Raw genomic sequence first — 25617 nt, forward strand, 5'->3', positions numbered from 1 at the left:
GACTTGGCCGGACAATTTGTCGTTTATTTATTGAAACTACAACATTCTTAGGCCTTCGAAACCTGTACCTTGAGCCTAACTCCGAAAGTATTCTGTCTCCTTTAACATACTAACTTCAAATTAACCGAGTTGTTAATAGGACTAAATCTTAAAATGAGGTTCCTTAGTGTGTACCTGTCTGCAAACTTTCGAAACGAGCTTGCTAGGTATTTTACAGATATCGTGTGAGGATTCTTTTCATTTTCAAATACAATTTCGTACTTAAAAAAAAAACTCAGTCATAGCGATAGCCAGAAAGTCGCAGGCAGTCGAAAACAAGCATCAACGGTAGTTCAAACATCCACTGTGATTTGTTATTTCTGTTTGTCTGTAGCGGAGTTCGCAGGATGTGTGGCCACGATCAGGGGCAGGACGTCATCACAGATGTTTCTTAACAATTATCATTAATGAACACCACTTGGAGTCCGTTCCACAGTGAGTGCTCGTCGCTATTAGCACTAATGGCAATGTTTCGCCGGCAAAAGTTGGGAAAAGTGGGTGACCTTTTAAAGAACTCCGTAGATGTTTCTGATAAGTACTTCAAAAATCGCGTCGCGTTGCAATTTTCTATCAACTTGCTGTAATTATCGGTATGATGATAAATACGCCGACAGGAGTCGGCCTGTTGCAAGCAGATCAGATATAGCTTGGATGCCTTGCTGTGCACGTAAGCAAAACACTCCTCATCAAGAATCGTTTCCATATAGATTATGTCATATGTAATTAGGACAATAATCGACGTTTTGTAAGAAATTTTACATAATCTGTTTATTCAACAGTTGTTGGGTTCACATGATATATCAAAAACGACAGTTCCCCCTCCATCAAATTAATAACTATTGCCTTTTGAGCACCGGCTCATCGAACGCATTTTTTTCTATTTGACATAAATATGTTTTCTATATAATTTTACTTATCTGGCGCGATCAACGCGTTCAGTAACAACACACATTCATATACAACATATATAAATCTCTGTAACGTTCGATATATCTTATATAGTTTTATAATATCTTTTAATGCATATCTAGGACCAACAATAAATATGCCTATTTTCGTTTGATCTTAAGCGGTGCATAAATGTAATCATGCCACGCTCTCGAGCCACCTAGGGATGATCTCTGCAATACGTTTTTGCAATACGTACTCAGTTTACGATACGGATCTATCAACTACCCGCTTAAAACAAGTTCAGTCTATCGATGACACAAAAGAAGCCTATTTTAAACCTATTTTCATTGTAAAGACCTGTCAATTCCGAAATGAACCAGGCTATCTCGGACAAATTTGTTGTTTATTGCTCCAGGTCGACGGTATGTTCACTACGTAAACGCACTAATTGGGCTAGTAATTAGGTATTACTGAAAGCGGCGTTGGACAATCAGGCCCGGTAACGTGGGCGTTAGCTTTTCGATTGAACAGCGAAAACTGACAATGTATAATATGTGTTCATCGTTAGATACACGTCGCATTTGTATGTTGGCAGTAGTTACTGATGACCTCTCCAATAGTCGGCACATTGTGAGATTCGTCAATATGTATACAGTAAACACCGGACACGTGGTTTTTTCACTCGATGACTACTAAACTGCTTTCTTTTCCTTAGGAGCACAATTTCATGTTGATCCGCCCTGCTTTTGGTTTGGCCTACCTATAAATAAATGCCATCGCACCTCTCAGGTTCTCCGGCGTTTTGGTTTATAACCTTGGTCCATTTCGATCTTACTCCAACCCATCAGTACATCGAGTATGAAGCTAGTCCATCGGTATTCTAGCTCGCGGACGATCGTGATCCGGCAAAAGGCTAGCATTACGAAGGATCTTCACATAACATCGTATGAGTAACATATGCTCATATCTATCAATAGCTATTTATGTCCAATGTGTATTCACACTGTATTATAAAAAGCTGTACACCATCAACCAAATCCAGGTGATTTACTTTCAGGCGTATTTACACATGTGGTAAATAAGAATATAAATTATGTGCATACGCTAATTGTTCAACTGTCAAGCAGAGGGTAACGAATCAAGGTCCTGTCCTGGGTAGAATCCAACACGACGAAAAATAGAACAGTTCCATGAAATTCTCGATTGCTGTGATTGACTATAGGTTATGAGTGAAGTTTGTAAGGGCCCAACTGAAATTTAGCTAAATATTGCCTACAAGAAGGTTTTGTAATACTACTGCACATACGTACTTCAATACAGGAGCAGCGGAGCTTCATATTCAATGTCGTTTGTATTTTTATTATATATGGGTAGTAGCTGCGCAACAATATTATAAGGAAAATCTGCAGCGAAATGTAAATCTAAAACTGTTCCTTCTTCTGCCGTGACAAATGAGGCAGAAAAAAAATCCATGCGATTGCGTTTCTGCTCGCAATCAACACGAGCAGATATTAGTATACCTATGCTGATGAGGTTGACCCAAGTCATTTGTTATAGGTGGCCACATCTTTCTTTACGCTAGATTAGCTCAAGCCCACCTTATTGAACCGCATCTCATACAATGTTAATTGACAACAAAAAAAAATAGTAACCGGTGAGCACTGCTCATGTTTTTGCTTCGTGTCAGCTGTACATCATTGTACCTTCCCTAATGAGTGCTGCGGATTGTTTCCCCCATTGTTAAAAATTTAATGGGTTTCTTTCTCTTGGCTCATGCTGCACCACCTACCTGCTGTAATGATAACACACAATTTCGAACTTTTTTACCCAGCCGCCAACAGGTGCCGGGTATAAATAAGCCCCGTGAGCGAACAGCTGCGTATGCGCCTGAGACGTTAGTGGTTTGCGGCACGGCTGAAAGCCAATGAAAAAGCAGATGACGCGGACATTAAAAAAAATTGTCCCCAGCGGACAAAATCCTTGAACTCGACCTCATTTGCCTTTCGGTGCTTGAAGATCTCCGCCATCGCAGCCTATTCTACAGGTTACCACCTTCACCTTCTCAACATTTTCCTTTTCCTCTCTCGTCATCTCTTTCCTATCCCACGATGTTTTGCCCTACCCCTATTCGATCTGGCAGACATAGTACCACAGCGTTTCTTAAAAAGAACTCAAGTCGCCCAGAAGGCAAAATGTCTACCCCTTCTCTCTCAATACCTGGTTCTTTTTTCTGTACATTCGCAGTGGACGCCTTCTCAACCGCTGGCGAAAGAGTATTAATGGTACATCAATGAACGCTTCCGATCGAGATAAATTCATATTCGACTTCAAAAATAAGGCGGGACACCAGCGGGGAATACGGTCTAACTCCCTGCGGCTCTATTTTGAGTCCCTGTGTCACGTAACGTGTTTCAATTGCAATTGATAACGAAGGTGTGTGACACTGGCACATGTCCAGGTATACAACAAACCACAGAACTCTCCGGGGGGTTAATTATTTTAACAAGTAATAACATACATACATATATATATATGAAACCTATAAGATATCTAATAAACATAGTCACTACTATATATCACCCAAAGCACATATACATGCAAAGACCGACCCGTATTCAACACTGTCTTCTTCAATTATCCGCCCTGTGGCCGTTTTCGCAAAACCCAGATACAGACGGATCTCACGCGTACGAGCACCACTATGGTGAGGTTGTTCATTGCCACTATTATTACAAGTTTCTCATTTTCACCGTTTAGAAAACGACATCATGGCATTGTTTCAAATTCACCTATAGAAATAACAATACGCTCACGACTATCATATCCCAAGAAGTGCCATTCATGTATAAAGAATGACAGATGTAGACAAGTTAACTTATACCTAACGACACTGTCCGTCCGGAACAGTTCATGATTAAAAAACATCTCTATGTATATATATATTAGAGAGAGAGAGAGAGAGAGGGAGGGAGGGAGGGAGGGAGACAGCGGGAGAATCGAATTGAGGTCGATTAGTTGGATCAAGCGACAAACAGTTGACCTTGACGTGAAGGTGGTCTCTTTTGGAAGCCGTGTCGTACGTTGGTAGCTTTACGGTACGGCAGCACACGGCCGATCTCCCTGTTCCAATCCGTTTCGTCCTGTAGTTTCTGATAAGGTATGTGCCGAATAGTGCCCACGGTGCTATTTCCCACGGTGAAAGTTGGTTGAGTGTTAAGGTCTGTAAAGGTTTGAATATCATCATGGGATGCTGTAGGTTGTTAGGCAATTGTAGTCTATTGCGTGTGGTCGTGTATAGTGTGACCGTTCAGGCTGATATCGGCCACTGCCTGAGGCTCTTCATTCGAACGTAACTTCTTGTGGCCGAACTTGGCCGCGTTCTCAAGAACGACGCCGAACACTACACGTCCGTTCAGGTTCACTTTCGGCTTGGGCAGGAAAGGTAGGAAGATGTGCTTTGCAATACTTAGGGGACTGACGTGTCTTCGATCGTTCCCACCGCCGCCTACGAATATTGAAGAGATATAGATGTACGGCCTTTGTGTGAGAAAGAGTGTTATCGATACATTAAACAAGACAACAAAAAAACTTGCAATGAGTGAAGTAGACGAATGAATGGCGGTTCTTATTCGAAGTTATACCGTATATACGTACACAGATACACTGAGAACGAGGCACGCAACGTATGTCACCTTGAAAATACTAGACAAGAACACCGTGTTGCTTCAAATAGGTGGTTCTAAATTATCTGCGCGCAGGGCCTTTCAGATAGGATATTTCTAAAATAACCACAATAATAATTCTCAATAATGTAATATTAAGTAAGATCACCATTACCACAAATGGGTGTCTTACCAAGCGACAAGGTGATTCCGCTGCCGCTGTCGTCATCATCGTCTCCATGACTGCCTCCAATTTCGATGCCAAAACGGTCCTTTTTAGGCTTTTTCGATTTCTTGCCTCCCTTTACCTTTCGTGTGCGTTTGAGTCGATTTGTTTGGGCATTAGGGTCGGCTTGGGTCGCGGGAGGAGGCGGAGGAATGGCCACGGTCGGCCTGAAAGTTAGCAGAAAAGAAGGAACGTAGAGAGTAGGCCCGCCGTAAATACGATGATTAGCGCGTGCAGGGAATAAAGACATACGCATAAACCATGTTGAAAAATTATACCCAATTTAGAAGAAAGAAGACAAACTTTCAACAAAACGGAAAAATTAGAGTTAATGATAATTATTCCAAAATGCACTATAACGATGGCCAAGACGCGAATGGACCGATGTTGCGTGCACGCACATACTCTAACCATAAGCTACCCAACAGACCGCAGTATGCTAGGGGACTGTAATTCGATGGTCGGAATTTTGCTTCAAAAAGCAGAGCAGAATGTATAATAATAACATAAATAACAGAAGATAAGAAATGCAAAATTGATACTGGTCCTTGGCTATACGACAGAAAACCAAATCACAGCCCGAAGATGACGTCAATGCTACTAGCCATCGTCGCCAAAACCCTATGTGAGAAACACAGAGCGCTACGGCGATCGTGGACCCAGCCTAGCCTTGTTTAAGGTAAACGGCCAATAGAAAATTCAGAAATATACAGTTTATCTCACAGCTTACAACCCTTCTGATTAATATTTTTTTTTTTTTTTTTTTCGTTTTTTAGTAACCTTCTTGATCATAGAGCTATCCGACAGTTGACTTGCCATATAGCAGAAAGAATATACGCGTATCAAGTCAGGAGAAGATGTAACTGAACTACATTACCCGTATAGAAACAAGTTGCACTGAGGAATAGTCAAAAGCAAAAATGATGAAATGACTCCTATCCCAGTTGCGACATGAATCGAAAGTGCGATAACAAATTTGAGACGAAAAATCACGGACAAAACGTAGACCAGCAAAAGCAGACGAGCAGAAACCACCTGAATCTTTACCATTGATTATGTGACATTTGGGTTATCAAACCGGCTCGAAATCCCCAACACCGAGAAACTGAAAGGCTAGATATTTTGGCAGTCTTACCTTAAAGTTACTGGTTCATTATGCCGACAAGTTTCTGGGATTTCCAAATTTTGCTACGGGAGGGGGTCGGGCAAACTCGTACAGTACATGTTTCAATACGATTACGGAAAGCAAGCCTCTTAGTAAAACGTATGATAGAGGGCAACACTTGACTCGCTAAGTTTGCCAAAATCCTCTATACTTATGGGTGTATGTACATGATATGCTTACAATATGTTTAAAAACATACGGGCATGTATGTGCATGTTACTAGTAAACGCTCTTGTGGGTGAAACGCAAGCGAGCTCTTTAATGAATAGAAATAACACTACCATTAAGACATTCGATCAAATACGATCATAGAAAAGCTAGTCAGATTTCGAGGCACAGATGTAGGTCAACATTGTCAACGTTTACTGAAATGATAGGCGCAGTATTTTTCGAAATTAATCGCATCATAGTCTCGTCAAAACGCTTATGGGCAAAACATATAATCTCATTTCTACCCGTGAGTGTCGTATTTTGTGAATTTTCCTATTCATTATAGAACTTACGGGTATTGTGGTGTTAACTGAGGCGCCGGCAGAAGAAGACCACCATCTGGAAGAACGTGCACACCCGCAAGTTTGCTGAGCTGGGGCTCGGCCTCTATCAACTGTGGTTCGAATCCTGGCACGCTACCGATCCGACCAAGAAAAGTTGTTCTTGGAGGACTTGGAGGCCGGAACGGTGCATTGGCAAATGTTGCGCGCTGTTTCGTTGATGAGAATCTAAGTTCAGAATAATGGAAATAGCCGTTCAAATAACACACAATTTAACGTCCAAACTTAATTTCTTTATACTGAACTTTAAAAGTGACTATATACGTAAAGAATCAGGCGCGCTGTAAGACGTAATAATTATAATAGCTATTACGATTAATAGTCTACTTTTCTTTTCACTGCATATGCTCGATCTGTTAAAAATAACACTACTGTAGTAGAGGCGGTACAAGAAAGTCAACTATGTACATTTGTGTCGGGGGTTTTAGGGGTCGATTTGTTTGCGGGTAGTCGATGGGAGAAGGCGGTTTAAACGGGTTTTGTGAGGAACTCGTCGTGTCGCGGCGGTTTGCCTCACTGTAGAAAATCGGTTTTGGTCTGGTCGGGCGTGGACGCGCTGTCGAAGCAGTCGATGATTTTACAGTAGACGGTGTAGAAGTCATCACTTTCAAGGGCGAAGCTTGAGTTGACTGGTGACCCTCATTAGAGACCGGTCGCGCCGGCTTGATCATCGTTGAAGCTGGGGGCGGCAGCGGCGGTGGCATGTATTTGTCTTTCAGAATGTTTTTAGGCATGGTAGATGTAGCCGCCATCGTGGGAACTGTAGAAAAAGCCAAAAAACATATATTTATTATGTCTTATCGATATTTCTAGATAGGGTTTCTGAAATTCACTGCTGCTACAATGCTTCGGTACATCCCAGGAATGGCAATGAATAATCACCCATTTTAGAAAAACATTTTTGTTAAACAGACCCGTAAAACACAGAATTTGAACTAGGCACGGGACTATACTGCAGAACATTCTGTCTGTACTAACTTAACTAGTTAGGAACTACACTACATCACAGTTCATAAGTAGGTTCTATAAAGTAAAATAAATTAGCATCTACCCAGATTCACTTCCTCAATTTTCCTTTTAAAAAAATGCAAGTTGCCTCCTAAACAGCATTTTTCCTTTACTAGATACGCGTTTAACGTCTTAGTTCTGCGGTTTAAGCCAGCTGCTTCAAATCTAGTGGGATAAATTATATAACAGTTTGCGATAAAGTACTCCGCAACATTGAACCCTGCGTAGTTCCGGACCGCATCGAGCCGCTGTTATGAATGCCCACCATTGAGCGCTACAGGTATTATATCACAATGGGTCAGCAATAAGAAATAGTGTCACAAAGAGAATCAAAAAGACGCTTGGATTAATCGCCCTGTCTGATTACGTGCAACAACAGCAGATCAGGGTAGAAACCGTTTGAAGAAAAAAATCAACGGCACAGGTCGACAGCTAAACAGCTGGGTTGGTACGGAAGCTGGCCGACCCGAAAACTGCCCAAACGTAGCCACTTACTAGCAGCTTGGTCACGTCGCGTGTTTACGGAAGTAAAGTGCATAATTTTGTTCGCGACTGCTTGTGTAATATAAGGCGGTAACCTTTATGTTCATAGAACTGCTCATTCTATATATATATATATATATATATATATATATATATATATATATATATATATATATATATATAATGCTGTGCACGTAGTATGATAGCTAAAAACAACGTGTAGTTTTAGATGGCAATGGCAACAGTACTTAACCTGCCTGCATCAGTAAAAATTAAGATGCCGACATTCTTCACACTTACTAAATGTTTTTCTTTAACTTTATTGTGCATACAATATCTTCAATGATTATATATAACTGCGCAAAATGTATAGATATGTGTATAGTCCATGCGAAAACAAAATTATTAACAGAAAACTATCTCCCACACCTACCCTTTGATGGCCGGTGGTGTTTAAATGAAGGAGGTTGTCTCTGAGGCCGTGGAGTATTTACTCTGACGTTTTGATTAGCTCGCATTTGTCCTTGGCTGTTTCGTCCAGAATCCTGATCTTCGCTGGCCACGCTTACCGCATCATCTGTATATGATGGATCAGCCTCTTGTTCCCCCTCATCGTCCTCTTCGTCGTCCTCGTACTCGGTGCTTTCGGTAGGGCCTTTCGTAGTTGCCTGCCAGGAGGCAAAAAACGAGAATGCTGCGCAACTTCTAAAAACGTTTCCGCTTTTATTAAGACGACTTTTGTTTACTCGTCACTAGTTCTGTTTCAACCGATTACTATTAACGTATTAGTGGCACTGGTTAAAGGCGACCATGAACTAACATCCTGTCTCTCAATTCCGCTATAAAGTGCGACCGTGCAACGCGTATGTGATAATTACGAAAAAAAAAAAACGCTAGAGACGGTAAGGTAAGCGCATAGGTTGCTTGTAAAGATTATGCATTATTTTATGGTTATTATTGAAAAACACTATTTCAAAAAAATGCTAATGCCAAAATATCGAATGCGTTCATCCACGCGTTCTGTGAGTGCGTTTACCTTTAATGAGAATCGCGCCTGTACTCGTGGGCGAATTTGAGGCACCTTTGGGGCCAGAGGGCGTTGCATTCGGTTTGTGCTTGAAACTTCGATCGGTTTCTTCGTGGTCACCGTACTATTTGTCAATGTAGACTTTGACGTCATTGCTATGCTCGTCGGGGCCTGGATAGACAAAGTGAAATATAACCGTCATCAATCAATGCAGTACATAAAAAAAACAAATTACGTTCGGCCGCGATACGAGTAGCAAGTTAACAACAGCTTTGATGAACTTGTTTAATTAAATATAAGTGCTCTACATTTCTACAAATCAATAAAAAATCAGTATGAGTACGTTGTCAATGTGCTCCTGTATTTCCTAATAAATGGGTCTTTTCCCTACTAGTTCAGTAGGTTACTTCTTAACGAGCGAGTTCCCTTCGCCAATTACGTGTCGCTTGCGTTACGTCTTGTGAAGATAGCCGACGCTGTTATGCTGCACGCCGAGAGTGAACCAGTTATTTCGATTATTAAGTGACACCAGCCATCTGAGTTATGTCGATGCTCTATATACGTAAACAATACTACAAATACATATGTCATTCATCTGCACACATGGGCAGCGTTCTTACGAACATACATCTACATAATTTGTCAACGACAGCATAAAGGGGTAACGAGGCTAATAGCCTCCGATAGAATAATCGCCGATCAAAGAAAACCGATTGACGGATCCAGACACAAATCGAGCCAATAAATGCATTTGTGCATCTTAATAAAAAGGATTGGTCCCCCAAAGCATCTGGACAAGCTGCATGCGTTCGTACAAATCACCGATGAAGAAATTGTCGTTTCCCCAATCTGCTTGAGCGTTAACGATGCTGAACAAAGTTACACTGTGACAACGAGATAAACGTTACACATGCATACAAAGAAAAAGTCAGTCAGTAAACATTTTGAGAGCGATGAGAAGGAGCGCCTGCTGGAAGTCAGAACGCTTCGTTTGTTCCTGATCTGAAAAATGGTTACAAGACGATACGTAGCCCACTCATACCGACATGGCCTGGTACACTTGGAGCGAAAACAGGTAGACCAAATTGATGCAAGCAAATAAAGGCCTGCTGCCGCTTTTGAGCTTCAGACCGATCAGAGACCGTTCTTTAACTATTGCCATTCGTTTGTCAACAAACATACCGTCACTTAGCGCGATACTATCGGTGGACCTTCACGTGAACAGAACTTTTTTCTACTTTAGAAAAAACGTGTCGTCAGAATGGAAGTTAAATCTATAGTAGTTTACCTCAGTTGTTACAGCTGTTTTTGTCGTTGTCGTAATGAAGGGCGCTAAAGTAGTCCTAGGCACCCTCGTTGCTGTTGGCATAGTGGCAAACGCGGTCGGAGCCATAGTTGAACTACTATTACTGCTGGCCGTAGGAGACATTTCCATGGTTTGTACAACGTCTGGAATTTATACCCAAATAAATAGAGCCATTTAGCGCCGTGGCTGTTCACCAAATTTTGTAGGACTATAATTTGTAGTAACAGCCTTATTACGTCATGCTGTATAAGAGGATACGTTATGTGCATTTGGATCTAAAAAATTAATCTAAAAAAAAAAGATCTCTTCATGTATTTCTAAAATGCAACACTCTTATCCGTGAGATGGTTCAATTACGTAGAAAAGAAGCAAATTATTGTCGATGTAGTATAGTAGTTAATGACGAACCAATCACTGAACGAGGTAAAACTCGTTGACATACCTTGGTCTTCCTGCTCTTGTTGTTGGCGAATGATCTGACGGATATAGTCGTGGAAAGCTGGCGAATTTGGGTCGAAACCACCTACCGTCCCGTCTGAAAATATATGACGACAGTCGCTGTTACTCGGGCAGAGAACATTGCCGGTAAGTTGTGTTTATCGTAATTTTGTTCATACGCAGTTAGTTCCTAATTTTTTCCCAACATCCACGAATTTCGACTATAAGTCATCATAATTTTTATCGATACCCATTTAACAGGCATTGGACACTCCCACGTTAATTGTGGGTATTTTGCTGCGCCAATATACAGCAGACAGTATCCCTTAGTCGATTCTCTAGTTCGATGTTTCTTTTTCTCTTGATTCATGTCACAGCTTGTCTAGCGCAAACCATCGGTCAAATCGTAGCTCGCGGTCAAAAAGCCCGCACTGAATTATAAAAATAGGAACTTATCCAAATGGAAGAAAAGTATTGTATGGGGCATCGATTGCTGAGGTTCCCCTCACAGCAACTTCGAACGTCTGTGAAGTATAGAGCCTGCACAGCAAAGATGGTTTCTGTGGTACATGCCTTTCTTCCTATTCGCATGATTGATTGACTGCCTGATTGTGAGGTAGGACGGTCCGCGGCTGTCACGTATTAAGTCGACTGGCCGTTTGTGTGCATCGGGACAATGTCGTTTGCCACGGCTGTTATTTTCGAAAAGGTTCCTTGAATATGAGGCCCTAGATGGCGACGACCTGAGTAGTACCGGCGTAATCACATATACATAGCCATACCGTCCGGTTTTCTCCAATAGCGACAGCATACGTTAACGGTCAAATACAGGTTGCTATATATCTATACTCGATATTTACCAGCCTAAGCTGAAAACGGAAGGAGCATTCATTTAAGATAACATTGAACACTGTTGTAACGTATTCGAAGAATGGATAGGTTACTATGGTAACGTAGAAATTTAGTAAATTTCTATATCGTAAGATGAACGGGCGTATGTGCTGCTCAATTTGAAACTCTATTGGTACATAGGATTGTTTTTTGTGGTCAAATATCTGATTATTCAATACAAGATTGTTAGTTGTGAAACTTTGTGAGCCCATCCAACAAATGCTGATCAACTGTCTTCGTCATGCGCATACTGTCTAGGACCAGGTATTGTACAATGCGCGCATTTCTTTAAAAACCTAGTCCCCCGCCAGACCGCTATTTTCAACCAGAAACCACTACTGATAAAGCTGAAAATGGCGCTGCTCACATTGGAACTCTTCTGGCGTTGGGGTTGTTTTGCCGTCGTAAATTTTGTCTACACACATGCATACAATCAAATATAACCTTGATCAATTAAATCTAATTAAAATTGTTTCAAATATATTATAGCACGGCAATAAGGCAAGGTATTCTCAGATTGCCTGTGGTAACGGCATTATTCCACTTTATCTGCAGGTCGATTAAAATATCGGCAAGCGTTTTCAAGAGGTTGACAAGCCGTGTGCAAGCGTGCTGGCAAGGCTGGCATGTAGCAATCGTAGGTAGGACAACATGCCGTAATCCGATTTCAGCAAGCCCATCCTTGACATTTCGTGCTAACAATTTCGAAATTATCGAAGTACTTCTTTTGTCTTACCTGTTTACACAACGTAAACTTTTCCCCTCGATACAATCGCTAATGTTGACCCCAGGTTCAACGGAAAATTCTCATTGTCGTTGCATGAAAGAAATTAATCGAAGAAGATATATACTGCGAAGCGGGAAGACTGAATTATTGTTTCGAAACTTAACGAAGGATCTCGTATAATGTCCTCTAGAGCAGATTGAGAAATAGTGCTTGCGTAAGAATAAGGATTATTAAATGTTACAAAGGTCCATGAAGATGTCGCGTGGTAACATAATCTAACAGCGAAAGTTATATCAGAGACATGCGCCAAAGAGACCAGTTATGACGCAAGACGCAATGACACAAAAGACGGATGTTTGTAACCATATCGTTTGTCAGTGGTTTGAAAATGTTCGCCGACTTTTTATCATACAACTAAATAGGGGTAAAATAGAATAATGCTTTTGTTTGAAATATCTCACCTTAGTTCTGTGCTCTTTTTTTTTTTGTACATTTGTGTTAGCGCTCTCGCCGCTTGCGGACAACTACATATTTACTATTAGCGTTCCCATATGTAATTCCTCTATCCATGGCTTCTCAAAACAAATCGATAGAGCAGGAAAAGGCTTGTAATCGCATAGAATGCTTAGGGCGGGAAAATAGGCGGGTTGAAGCCAACGTTGGATCTTCCTTTGCTTACCTGATAAATTAATTGAGGCATGAGGATGGTATTGTCATCAAATGACCAGCCTGCCTGCCTGCTTCCCATTGCTACGACAACGGTTCGTGAGCCTCCCGAGTAACTCGATTTAATTTTCGGCAAATATAAAAGCAAATACCCCTGAGGGCGATTGTAGCTAGGACCATTATTTGACACCCCATTCGACCACTCGCTAGATTTTAGGTGATTGCCAGCCAGATTTCGGGTGCCAGCGGCGCATAGTTCAACTTCGAAATCTGCCGTATTTGCTCGTATCACGCGGGCAGAACATTTCTTGCTGTAAGGGTAGACCTGCTATGCAGCAAAATGGCAAGCAGGAGGCCCTTGGATTGATCCAGTTCGCTTTGATAATATCAATTACTCATTATGTGTCACAGTAATTCCACAATAAAGGTGTTTCATGTCATTTTTCAGTTACTTCACGCTTGTGCATGCAGTATACTATCGTTATCAACTGAATGTTAAGCCATCAAGCTTTCGCTTCTCACAGGCAAAACTAGCCTGGCTATAGGTGTCCGTTATCAGTTCTACACCTTACGGGAAAAATACATGTAACGACATCGGGTTGTTACCGTCTCTTCGCATTTACACACAAATGCTCTGTTATGGAAGTACCATTACGGTAAATACAGCATCATTTGGTAGGAAGCAAATAATATATAAATATACATACCCACTAATATATAACTTACTGCTATTTATATGTATGCCATGAAGTTAACATGTTAATTATGAACGTTAATTGACAATACGCTGAACAATATACATACCTGAGTTTTCGTCATTATCTCTGACGAGGAAATGAATGACATATCCCTTCTTTGTGTCATTGTCCACAACGGTTATTTGCTGTTCGCGCATTCCACTTGGGATGGCCCCTTCAACGAAGGCATCACCCGATGTCCCATCGGCCATCCCAGTACTTGGTTGTGATGTATCTATTACAACAGTCTGTGGGGTTCTGCTAGAATGCGAGGTCTTGGGCATCTGGACAACGGGCGCGGTAATGGTCCGTATACTTTGGTGAAGCTTTGCATGAGCTCCCATCATTTGCGAGGATACGGTTAGAGGGGATCCTTGTTGGTTATGATGAGTAGCAGGCGGCTTCATTTCTGATGCAGCAAATCGTGCGCCATTAGATGGCGATAGCACGGGCCGCTGCTGCTGCTGCTGATGCTGTGTTTGCGGAACTTCTGCATTGGTGGGTAATTGCATGAGCGGTGGCATGATGGGTAAAGTTCGCGAGGCTGGAGACGCCGCCTGGTATGGCAACCGGTGAGAGTCCACAGGATGAACCGCTTGTTGAGAATGGATCTGCTGTTGCGTTTGGTGTTGCTGTTGCAAAACTGAGCTGCTAGACCAGTGCTGTGAGCTTTGTGGAACATGCGGAACCTGCGAGTCTTTCAAAAAGGATGAATGCTGAGGAGCGGCCGCCTGAATCGTTTGAGAAGCATGATCAGACGAACCGAGATCAGGAAGTGCTGGATCAGAGCCTACACGCTGCGTGAACGAGGGATCAGCTTGCTGAAAGTGTTTTTGTCTGGAGTCGTGAAACACCTCTTCGGGGCTACCATCACCTGAAAGAGTCATGAAATGATAAACACGGCTAGAGCGGAGAACGTATCACACGACAGGTTCCAAACGGCCTCAGATCAAAGACAGTCGTGATATGACTTGAATGCGGATAGGCTCCCTATTAGAACAGGAAAAAAAAGCAACGGAACTGTTTTGCATGGTACCAATAGCAAGGTTATGCTATGAAGCCATAAGTAACTGATCATACCATGTCTGAGAGGCACGTCGGTTTGCTCGTTGTCAAAATAAACCTTTCCTCTGATGCGGTTGTTGTCCGATTGGTGAGAGGTCGTCCGCTGTCGAGGCTCTTGCCAAGGTTTGGTTAGCGAATCGCCTATGTTTAAAGCCGGTCCAGGATTAAGCGCGTTTAATTGTGATTCCCTTTCGTGATCCGGCTCCCGCGTTCGTGGCGGTAGTTGCTTCATCTATACAAAACAGTTGTTATACAAGGAATTAACAAGGTAACGCGAGTTGTCAAAAAGATCGTAGCTCCGTTAGAATGTTTATTCAAGCTATTAAAGGAACCCATTAATTATTGCATTTGCCGTATCGTTGAAGATAAACACACTAATATGAAAGTAATTTTAAAAAGTAAGGGCTTTCCAGAAACTACAAGGAATCACGTGAGTCGTTATAGATGAGCGAGACGGTGCACTCCAGATTTGTGCTCATGAGGGACAATGGAAACTCCGGTGTGTTGTTCTGTTATGATTTATTATACCAGACCAATTTAGATATATTGCATATCAGATCATTTCCACATTCTCTAAAATGCCTGCTGTCGTCACTTCATACCATATTTCTCACCATATCATCCGTAAATACATTTTGGCTCTACGGACTAGACAGGCGAGCTGCAGAACAGTCATATCTATTTTTATATCCGTGAAAACAGTAACGCAAGCGAAGAAAGGGCAGCTTCTATGCTTACGTGATCAACGATTTAACCTAAAATGGAGCCAGAAGTGCGTTTAGGCGCACCGACAAAGTGGAACGCTATGCCTTCAAATTCGTCAAGGGCAATGCGGCTCAAAATCGCTAAAGTGCACCCGTTAGCAATTCCAACGGCAAGACGGGCGTTTGTCGGCGATTCCTAGGCGCAATCGTCACAAATTATTGGCCTCGACTGGGCTTATGTCACGTGTCGCATTTGTTTTCATCCCAGTATACATAGCCAGGATTTGGACTCAGTCGTATAGGATAGGACACACACAGACACATGGAAAAATTCGAGGCGAGCGAGTTGACGTTTTACGTAGCTTTTGCGAAGCAGATAGCAACTCAGGACAGATTCATGCAGTTAGCTGTTTTCTGCCAGCTGACCGCTTTACTATTCATAACAGTTTGACCCCCCAACCTGCCTAACCCATCGGACATAGTGGCGTTTTGTAGAATTGCTGCTTAGGGTAAGGGCGTACTGCAGCGGCGTTTCTCTATCTCTGAGAGAAAAACAGATAGCAGCGAATTTTTTCTATATCGCAAAAAAAAAGTTAGGGCGGGCAACTACCTACAAATACGAAGACTTGGCGGACTATGGAGAAGCTGTTCCTAAAAGAATACTGCAGGTGTCATGTGATGCTTGGACGACGATAAAACGTCAAGAAGGCGAAAAAGAGAAGCAGTTATTTAAAGTAACTTGAAAAGTTTTCTGATCGTAAACGTCTGTGTTTATACAATATGATAGCGAATGGTTGTAGGGAGAAAAAAAAAAGAGTATTTACGGGCACGTGATTAGAAGCACTTTTGACTTCGAAGGTGTCCATTCTATTCTCGGCCGAATTCGAGGCCCGTCTACGGGAGCCCTCGGAGTCTGCCAGGGATCCCAATTTCACGCCTTCGCTGGTTGATCTCGGACCTAATGGTGTACGGCCATAGTTTTCCGCGCTAACAGCATACGCTACCACACCTGCAACAACGAAATGAGGTAAATACTAATGACCATATTGTCAAATACAAGTAATAGTAATACTAATTTTTACAATCATATCTGATTGAATTAGCAATTTTCTAGTGAACGGAATTGAGGGTAGTAGAACCACTGTAGATTGATCATTTGTAAATGAACAATTGAGAATGCGGAAAGAGTACATAATCGGGATGGTATATCACGCGTAGCGCTTTAAGAACCATCAAATTGGGATTACTTAAATAAAGTTACAATTTTCGTTTTTTTTTTTTTATTGTTGTTGTTGTTGTTGTTGTTGGAGATCGATTTCTGTGTCGATCTCGCAAAACTACTTTGATCGTAATTAATAGTATGAAAAATCGCCAGTCGGTATCACGATACTTCGAAACGAGTCTTTGAGCTATGAAAAGTAAGTTGGAAAACGAACTCAAGCGTTGAGCTTACCCAAAGTGACTTGATAAATTTTCTAAATAGAAACAAGGTAATGTATGCATTCTGTGCTGGTATAGTTTTAGTCTAAATATGGCTTACGTAAAGTTAACACGGGTCTGTATCTTTAAAAAACTGTTGATGCCACATGTCTCAATTTGAGACGATGGCCCTTCTGGACACTTGTGGTTGAGACCCTCAATTTGAAGGCGTCCGTTAAACTAAGTTCAGTGTTCTGTTTCTGATCTCTCGAGACGTTTATCTAAACGATTTTTAACGTTTGCTGCGAAAATGTCTGTTTGGTTATCTAAACAAAAGCGCACGGCGGATTTAACCGATCGTAAAAGTTATATCAGAATGTCCAGCGATAGAGACAGTTTAATCCAATCAAACTATGAAATAAGCATCAGTTTATAGTTTTATGACTTGAAACTTGTTGGCAAAATTGTCCGACTCATCGCTAGCAGCTTTGAAGTTGGAGGGGCTTTAATACGTTTCTAACACTCATATGAAGAGCGGCATGGTCTAACTGGTTGATACGTATCTCTGGAAGATGCGGCCATAGCTGAGCTAAGTTACAAATCGTTACTATGGTATATTATCACTATGCCGTTTCGTAAGTTTGTTGGAAAAAACAATCCACAACTTTTGGTAGTGATATATGATAATATAAATGTCAGACGATAATTTTATTCAATAAAATAATCTATTCTAATATTTCGATTAAGCGTGTTAAATAAAACAGTATTCTGCTGGAGGCTAAAAGTTTGGTCTGTGCTGAATAGTAATCGTGTGGTTAGATTTTTCTTTGCTACCAGATGGATTGAAACTGGTCTATTTTTTTTTATCTGCCTGGGACGTACATCGTTGTAGTAACAATGCCAAGAACAATCGTCAATTAGACAATCTTCCCTTAAGCTATAGTTCAGAATAGCAAAACTATCTGAGTAAAAGTTTCTTCTTTTTTACACTTTTAGGGCTTCTAGAGCATCTGCCATAGCTATTTTCCAACCATGTCTCTTTCGGAGTAATGGTTTCAATCCTTCCTGCTATCGGCTGAAAAGCTTAGTTCGAAGTTAGCTTTTCAACCTTATTTTCACTCCGTGTACGCGTGATTGCCATACGTAACTCATGTTGCTCAAATTAAGATATATAACAAAAACTGTCGTTGTCAGGTGCATCAATAATCTGGTCATTACAGAGGATCGAAATGACACATCGACCAGCACAAGCTCCGGATGCCGAGAATCAAAATGCTATATTGTCCTGAATATCTTCGTCTCCTTCTAAAGGTCTTGAGAAAAGGATGAGGTAAAAGCTACGGGAACACCACAGGATTAGAAAAAAAAAAAGCCAAGGACTGTTTGCGCAAAGGGAGCTTATACTATTCAAATATCCCTGCTGGATGCTGTATACTGTGCTGGCTGAACAAGCTGCAGGTCGTGAGATTCGTTCAATCATGCCGTCAAGTTTATGAATTATGGCGCCGTATCCCGTGTACTTAGGGTATTATTTGTCTTTATCAAGTCACAAGAATCTCCGCATCGTTCGTCTTAGGAATAATGCCATCCTAGTATTTGTTTTTCTATTTTATCGTCGGGAGAATAGCAATCAATGCGCAAAGAATGCGACCAGATATGGATCCGAAGTAATAGTTGCTAGGTCGAAGTTACGGAAGCGGCAGGCCTTCGAGTCTTATACTCTAGTGTGGATCTTTGTATTAAGCAAGGATTGGTCCTAGTTAATCTGGTGTTCCCGTTTTACGGGCAGCTTCTAACAAATAATCGCTGCACACCTCGAAACTTAGCTTAACAACCTCCGTATACACGGCAACGTGGACATAATTCAAATCAGTGGATGACTCCGGCTACTGAGAGACGTCACTTGCCTATCGACTAGCCTCGTGTGGCCTTGTGTGTATGGACGTCCTGATAATTGCACTTGTCAGCTTGGTTAGACTTTCGAGTCGTGGTCGATGTAGAACAAACGTTTTACTCGACCATCGACTTTGACCGTATCACCTTTGTCTGATTTCGGTATACCTAGTTCTGTGGCGTCCATGTCTGATTTGTTAACTCTGAATTGTGTCTGTATAGGAATGGCTACGTGACGAATTGTCCCGTAACATGGTTTGAGAAAACTTTTAGCTTTTGTTGGTGATAGTCATGTGATCGATTTGAGCTCGCTTGACAACGACGAATAGTGGTCATATATGTAGACGTTAATAATGACACCGGAACGGTTGAAACGACCTAGTATTTGTAAAATCAGGCTCGCTTAGACCTCGAAGCCTGTTCTCGGAGATACCAGCGTTGACCGTGCGTTTTATTAGTAACTATTTCTACTTCCGTATTTCTTCTAAGTTGTCCATCAAATCGTAGTTCTCAAACTCATATCCTAGTGATATTAGTGCTCAGAAGCTTCAGTCGGACCATGTGGCTAGAAGAAGGATTGGGTGCATGCCTCAACGCACTGCTAGTTTGGGTGGCGTTGAGTGAACCCGACATTGCTATGGCCTGTTACTACGCGAAGTTCTCACCCGATCACACAATGTGTGTCAGGAGCTATTGTCAACAAGAACGCTCAAAGGTAAACAGCTATGATCAGCAAAAGATCATTGACATTCACAACGAATGGCGAGGGCGCGTAGCCACAGGACAGATACGCGGACTTCCGACTGCCGCAAATATGAGGTAAGTTCATAATAGTCTCGAAAATACAAAGCACTCGTCCGGACATCCAGGTTTTATCAAAACGGTCAGTAAATGCTGATTTTTTAGGTACGTGGAGGTCATTTGAATTACATCATTATGGAACAGAAAACTTGGCAAGACAAATGTACAGCAGTCAATATTTTTTCTATGGCCCTCTAAACAAGCAGCCGTATATGTAAGAGCGAGAAACGCTAGTGCAAAGATTCGTTTGACTATGAAACATTAAATTTTACTATATACAATAAAAAAAAGTATACTCTAGTAAATGCGTTCGTTTTACGAGTTAAAACAGCAGTTCAATAGAAAATGTGCCCGCCTAGTTCTACTTATTTTATCAAGAAGGTTAAATTACCAACGATAAAATGAGGAAAACTTTATATCAACATGCCAATGCAGAGCACTTAGACTCGACATTCTGACAGAATCAGATCGGCACCAGACGAACTCAGCCCGACATGGCCAGTTGTACAATACACACCATATAGCTAACTGCAACAATAATTTGCTATAGAAAAAAATAACGATAGCTTTGATTTTCAGATACATTCGCTGGGACGCTGAGTTGGCGAAAATCGCTCAAGCTCATGCCAACTTATGCCGTTTCGAACATGACTGCCGGGATTGCCGTCAGATTGATCGCTTCAAATCTGTTGGTAGGTAAAAAATGCAGCATAAATGCTATCTAACAAATGACCACCAGTATTATTTTTACGTGCTTTTATTATGTAGTTATGCTGTCGTCAATGAACGCGTTTTCAATGTTCTTCTTTTATCTGTATTCGATAAACTTGCAGTATCGAGACTGTGTGAGCTGTCTAAGTCTTTACATATTATAGGTTCGGATTTTTCTCACTTGTAAATTAAGCTTGCTGATGCTTTATCAAAGTAGGGCTATAATCTCGTTCTAAGGAGGCGCTCACGGATGCTCATGTTTCTTCATCCTACTGAACGCATCTATCCTAGGCATGCTCACAATGAGTCATGACGGCAATTTGATTCGTCAATTCAAGTGATGGCACTATAAAAAGTAGTCTCCAATATTGGTTGTCAGCCCGTGGTACCGAGTACCACGCAATCGCGTACAGAGAATTTCCTCCGTCCTTTTCCTTCGTGCCTTCCGTCGTCGCCGCCAACGCCATAACTTTAATATATAACTTTTGCATCTTGGTTGCTAGCTTCTGACGTCTATTCATACGAAGCCATCTAATGTAAATTCAGGTAGGTTCATGGCACTACGACATGCAATAGATAAACCTGTACATGTGGATGCAGACACATCGCAGGTATGTACGCCTAGATCAGCCAGGCTCAAGAAGCCTTTCTGCGAGATATAAGAAACAGCAGTATCTTAGATGTTTTCGTCATATGAGTATTTAGTTACATACCTGCCGACACGTGCGCCAATATTAGCGCTATATTAACAACTGCTTTCTACTTTCTTTTTTATTTGTCTTTTTTTTTTTTATTATTATTTATCTATTCTGGCCTTCCCACTGGCTACTTATTTGGTAAAACGCATGTCGGCGAGATTTAACACACTCTACATAAACAGTATATGTCCATCACACTTTTAGACCTCGCTCTCGCGTACGCCGTCGGAGAGTCATTTCATTATTATCAATGGGTAGCTTGCCTGCGAACGAGCTGAATTTAGAGCCGTTGTTAAGCAAAAAAGATGAACAACCTTGTGTCATAAGGCTAAATGGGAACACCTTCTCCTGAGGGTAATCATTTTCTCATTTCAAGCCTGCTCAACCTGAAATTATGAGAAGTCGGACCCTTGCATGTCGGAGAAGCCCAGCATTATCGAGATATTTGTTCGTCTGCGACAAATACTATTGACTACCTCGCCGCAAACTAAACCGTGTCGAATCAAATGACTGCCCCATGGTTGTATCGAAACGGCGAAAGACTTTAGCGTAGCAGTATTGGACCCGCCAAACCAAACCCGACACAGCCGGTGCACCCTGAACTTAGGAAAATTGCCGATCTCTAGTTTCATTAGGAGCCTACGCTCGCAACTGCCCACGAGCCCTCGAACTGCCAAGTCGGTGGTGGCGACAGGGGAAACTACGATTGACGGACCAGTGAAGCATTCCAGGATCATTGCGTCTGACTTGCCGGGCATAGCAGCGATGACAGAAGCAGCATCCCGGCTAAATATATCCAACAAATGGTCTGAAATACGGCTTTGTCTGGTACTCCAGAGCTTTTGATGCTTTTCTCCACGTTGTAAGGCATTACGTGGGTCGAAGCATGTTTAACGACAGGCGACCGACGTCATTCAGGATGCTCGCGTACGAGCAAGCCCCTCCCTCAGTCTGTCTGGCGAACATCTTTATGTACCAGGGCTGTCGAGTGTAGCGGCGGTTGTGAATTTAGCACCGCTGGATTCTGGTTGGCTGACGGGTCGGGTGGTAGGAGACTTGCTTCGCCCTTCAGATCAACGGCTCAGGAAACGGTTCGAGCCAGGGGATCTGGAGGAACATTGTAAAACAAGAAGGCGAAGGAATGTAATGATATTCAAGAAAGGGACACTTCTGCTGTTAATTTAGATCGCTCAATCACAGTTTGCTTTTGTCTAGTCCGCTCATCCCAGCCATGATTTTCCTCTACCCCAGCACCGTCAATGCGATCTATTTATGTTAGAAAGGCAGATGAGACTAATGGGAAAAACAAAATCGTAACCTTCTTCTATAAATGTACCTAAAGGTCTTTATTTATAAAACGCTGGTCTCGGAAGTTATCGTTGTTTAACGTATTTGGCAACTCTGTATCTTTGTGCTGAAATGGCTTATTACGTTGGTGAACATTTCAACAGACCAGGTCAAATGTGGTCCAAAAAACCCAGAGGCAAATAACTTCGCACACTTCACCCAGGCAGCTTGGGCGGATACTGGGTACGTGGGCCGTGGTTACTCGATGTACCGGCAGAACGGCAGTTACGTTCATCTCTACACGTGTAATTATGACTCGTCTGGTAATTCATGGGGTCAACCTGTGTACCAACAGGGATAGAGTTGTTCCCTCTGTCCGATTACTACGCAGTGAAATTTTTGCGGTTTCTGTGCGTAAAGGCTAACTTGACAGGATGTAGGTTAAAAATATAAAGGAGTTGCATTATGCACCCCTTTCAGCTGTATATCTATTATTTTTCCTAATTGAAAAGCTTCCTAGTTACGGTACATCGCTGCGTCTAATCAGTTTTACGTCTCTATCAAGACCATTTGCTTCACTCCGCAGATGTGTATTTATATTCACCTAAATGTAAATATATGGATAACGCCTCTAATCTTACACACGGTCATTTTAGGTCAGAACATCTTCACTGTATGGTTGTCGTCTCGAGATAACCATCCCGCCATCGGCTGGAGGCAAGCTATTGACTCGTGGTTTGAGGAAAATCGTAGAACCCCATTGGATGTTATCCGATCATTTCGTTTTGGAAGTGACTTCGCACACTTTACCCAGGCAGCTTGGGCGGATACTGAGTACGTGGGCTGTGGTTACTCGATGTACCGACAGAACAGCAGTTACGTTCATCTCTACACGTGTAATTACGGTTCATCTGGTAATTCATGGGGTCAACCTGTGTACCAACAGGGACAGAGTTGCTCCCTCTGTCCGATTACTACGCAGTGCAATTTTCAGGGTCTCTGTGTGTAAAGGCCAACTTGACAAGACGAAAGTCCTTCTACAAGGGGTTCACCAACGTCAGTTGCAGCCTAAATCGGGCTTCTGAGATGGACTTGAATTATTAAGGGAAGAAACAGAACCCCTTCAGCGTCGTAGTAAAAAAATCCATCAACTCCAACACAGATCGACAGTACTTAGTGACCTCTAATAAGCCCTCACTTGAGTATTATTACCTGCATGGCTTGAAGATGTCCACTAACTCAAACTATTGTAATGAAAGACAGAAAATATCCACACGAGACCTGAGTGCATCTTCCGAACTATGCAAAAACATCAATGAAAAAATGACAATTGTTTAATAGAGAAAATAGAATAATAAATGAATGTCTGTCTATTGTGGCAGTCCTACCGACTGGAAACAGTCGCTCGAAATCTGCCGCTAGTCAGACCCATTCTAGTATCATTACCGCTATACGTGTTTCAGTAATATGACGAAATATCCCTAATGAATATTTTTGTTGAACGTTTGTATAAGCTAGTAGAGAACCCCCGATTAAATCAATGTTATTCTGAAGCTTCTTTCCCACAAATTGTTATTATCCCATTCTTTTTAAAATAATAGGATAATAACTTCAATTAGACATAGATAGCGTTCTTATTCAACAGACTGTCATTAAAATAATCATCACAAAGTAACTTGAGATTTATTTTTTCTTCTTACATATCGAGCACGTATATAGCAGAAAATACGCCAAGCAAGTACGACAGTAATTTAATTCTAGATCGAATTTTTGGTTTTTGGGCAATGTTTAGTCTGCTTGTCAACCTAATTCCTATACTGTATGTAGCATCAGCTTTAATAGATTTTTTCGTTTATTGTAATCCAGTAAAACAGATGAAAATACCTAGACTTCCTAATGTTGTACTCTTTAAAAAAAGTAACGTAACGGGAGCCATGCGTCAACAGGTTTTCCTGTCCTTTCTTCCCGTATGCAAACAACAACAACAACACTATAATCTTTGTTAGAAACACTGATGTCTAAAACTTATGGACTTTGGTGGAATATTATATAAGTGTAAAAAAACACAAAGTAAATAAAGTCGGTTTGACTACAATATCTCAACTAGGCTTTTTATTATCGCACGCACTGCTATTTCTCCTAACACGTGTTCTTTGCTTTTAGTCTTATAATTCATCTATTACTAAAGGTTTAGGTGTTCCACTTGGCATGTTTACCAAACCCACATTTACCAGATCGCTTCTGAGACTTGTCAGCAACCCGTACACGGATACCTAGTCCGTTGGGACATATTATGCATCTAGCACGTTTTTTTTGAAACCTCTGTTTTGACAACATTATCTAGAATTTTCGAAGTTACCGGCTTGCACAGAGGCAAAGTTCCACATACTATCGACTAATAATTATGTCCCAATTACTATTAAGCATTTCAAAAATTGTGTCGTCACACGGGCTCCTTTTCCAGCCTGTAATAATACGATTTCTGCTACTCACGGTTCTAGTTCGGCTGGTTTTGATATCTATGACTATGACACTGAAGTATCGTTGGTAATTAGCCCAAGTCTTAATTGAATAACCGTCTCTTAGTCGTATTTCGCATTGGGTGCCTATCCTTCATGTGGTTACTCTACTTTTTTTACGTCCAGTCCCGTAAAAACTCGCTGCATGGCATTTGTTTCCTGACGTCGACATTTCTGATTTTGCAAATAGCTTTATTATTATTAATTATAGTCAAACTATGGTATTTTTGGTTTTTCCGTCAACATTTTTCGGATGGAAACACAGTCTTCAACAAAGTTAATCGACAAGCTACCTCATCTGCTTAACATCTAGGCCAAAAATGAGACTGGCTTAGTCATTTGTTTAGGTAACGTCTGAAGACCTATACGTTACGTCATATATATGTTATGTCGCCCTAGCCTTCGAACAGATAAATTCGTGCGCTCTACCTGTCGTTATTATCAAGCTCAATACTGGCGTATGAGCTTGTTCGCGTAGTTAGATACGCTCGAGCATGTTGCGTAGAGGAAAGATCAATGGACGTTCATCTACTCTATATACGTTAGTAAATTGACATATATATGTCAACTGACCAGCACACAGAAACCCACGTTTATTGCCCGCATCAGAAATCCCAAGTATTTCTAGCTGGGCTAGTAAAATTCGTTTGCTAAAGCGTGTTCAGTAATCGTTTTTGCTGCATGCAACTATTATATATATATA

At 41.5% G+C, this 25617-nt stretch overlaps 2 protein-coding genes across 5 annotated transcripts in view; one reads left to right on the forward strand and one right to left on the reverse strand.

Annotated features, from left to right (window-relative positions):
* Nucleotides 1–776: 776 nt before the first annotated feature.
* The window catches only part of LOC111252799 (uncharacterized), a 94540-nt gene continuing 69699 nt past the window's right edge, over nt 777–25617 (reverse strand). For 2 of the 4 annotated variants that reach the window (XM_022811259.2, XM_086992366.1), the window contains exons 3-13: nt 16411–16595; nt 14898–15114; nt 13885–14691; nt 10801–10893; nt 10341–10501; nt 9062–9223; nt 8459–8693; nt 6943–7294; nt 6487–6702; nt 4786–4985; nt 777–4435 (exon numbers count right to left, since the gene is read on the reverse strand). In XM_022811259.2, coding sequence (XP_022666994.1) covers nt 4206–4435; nt 4786–4985; nt 6487–6702; nt 6943–7294; nt 8459–8693; nt 9062–9223; nt 10341–10501; nt 10801–10893; nt 13885–14691; nt 14898–15114; nt 16411–16595 — 2858 coding nt within the window. In that variant the 3' untranslated portion in view covers nt 777–4205. Of the gene's footprint in view, nt 4468–4785; nt 4986–5953; nt 6007–6486; nt 6703–6942; nt 7295–8458; nt 8694–9061; nt 9224–10340; nt 10502–10800; nt 10894–13884; nt 14692–14897; nt 15115–16410; nt 16596–25617 lie in introns of those variants that run through there. The other 2 variants (XM_022811261.2, XM_086992367.1) reach the window with 2 other exon arrangements.
* LOC111252800 (cysteine-rich venom protein-like) lies at nt 18427–24450 on the forward strand. Its single transcript, XM_022811263.2, has 3 exons — nt 18427–19717; nt 20279–20391; nt 23052–24450. The coding sequence occupies exons 1-3, from the start codon at nt 19458–19460 to the stop codon at nt 23402–23404; spliced, it is 726 nt and encodes a 241-aa protein (XP_022666998.1). The 5' UTR covers nt 18427–19457; the 3' UTR covers nt 23405–24450.

This window comes from Varroa destructor, unplaced genomic scaffold (genome assembly GCF_002443255.2).
Source record: "Varroa destructor unplaced genomic scaffold, Vdes_3.0 BEIS01000006.1, whole genome shotgun sequence".
NCBI lineage: Eukaryota > Metazoa > Arthropoda > Arachnida > Mesostigmata > Varroidae > Varroa > Varroa destructor.